This window comes from Arachis ipaensis, chromosome B05 (genome assembly GCF_000816755.2).
Source record: "Arachis ipaensis cultivar K30076 chromosome B05, Araip1.1, whole genome shotgun sequence".
Taxonomy (NCBI): Eukaryota; Viridiplantae; Streptophyta; class Magnoliopsida; order Fabales; family Fabaceae; genus Arachis; species Arachis ipaensis.
Genome location: NC_029789.2, coordinates 133165350 through 133166295, shown reverse-complemented (window position 1 = coordinate 133166295; position 946 = coordinate 133165350). Strand labels below are relative to the sequence as shown.

Below are 946 nucleotides of genomic sequence, written 5' to 3'. Positions count from 1 at the left end.
TGAAATTATTAGTTATAAATTACATTATTATTTTTCAATGAGAAACAAATAGTCATTTTGAGTAATAGTTAGAAATTAGAGTAGGATTTTACTCTTAAGTTAGCGAATTGTATTAATGCAAATAATTAATTTAATTTTACTTCTTAATATCATCCATTTACTTTTCATACCGATTTTTGAAGGTTTCAATCCTCTATGATTAATCAATAATTACATCATGATTGAGTCAATAGTCATAATTCTTGGATATCCATCTCTTGGAAACTAACAAATAATTATGATTGGTTTATATTCGTTTTTATTAATACACTAGTGGAGTATAAATCCGTTTACTATCTAAAGTATATATTATATGAAAAACTTGTACCATTTATAATATATATAGTATATCAAATTCAACTTGTCCGATCCACTTGAATTGGTCATTTGGTCCAAATTAAAAAGGAATTTCTTTTCTTTTCAGGAAAAAAAAAAATAATCTCTTATATTAACATTTTTCTCAGTACGACACATAGGGGCCAGTTCTCATGTAGCTTGTGGGTGTTTATTAGTGTGAGTCAAGTCAACAAGAAAGGTATATAACTAGAATTAAATTAATAAGCCACCCATATATACATATAGATACATATCTATATATAAACATGCATATACCCAGCACTTAACTCCAAAGCATAGGACAACTTTGTTGCATGTTTCCATTAAGCAAACATGAAGGTAAGTAATAATGTTGAGAACTATATATGTTTTGTGTATCTTGTTTTTTCATCTATTATATAGCCTTTAGACAAATTTCTCAATAAATAATAGATCTATAAATGAAACTGTATGTAACTTTGCATGCAGCAAAAAATAGTTATGAGGATGCAAATGGATTGTGAAAAATGCAGAAACAAGGCGCTGAAAACTGCTGCGGAGGTAAAAGGTGAATATCATGCCATCTGCCATC

At 28.0% G+C, this 946-nt stretch overlaps 1 protein-coding gene across 1 annotated transcript in view; it reads left to right on the top strand.

Moving 5' to 3' along the window:
• Positions 624 to 946, top strand: part of LOC107644250 (keratin-associated protein 10-1) — a 2766-nt gene continuing 2443 nt past the window's right edge. Inside the window, exons 1-2 of the mRNA XM_016348066.2 lie at positions 624 to 714; positions 844 to 922. Coding sequence (XP_016203552.1) covers positions 709 to 714; positions 844 to 922 — 85 coding nt within the window. The 5' untranslated portion in view covers positions 624 to 708. The remainder of the gene's footprint in view (positions 715 to 843; positions 923 to 946) is intronic.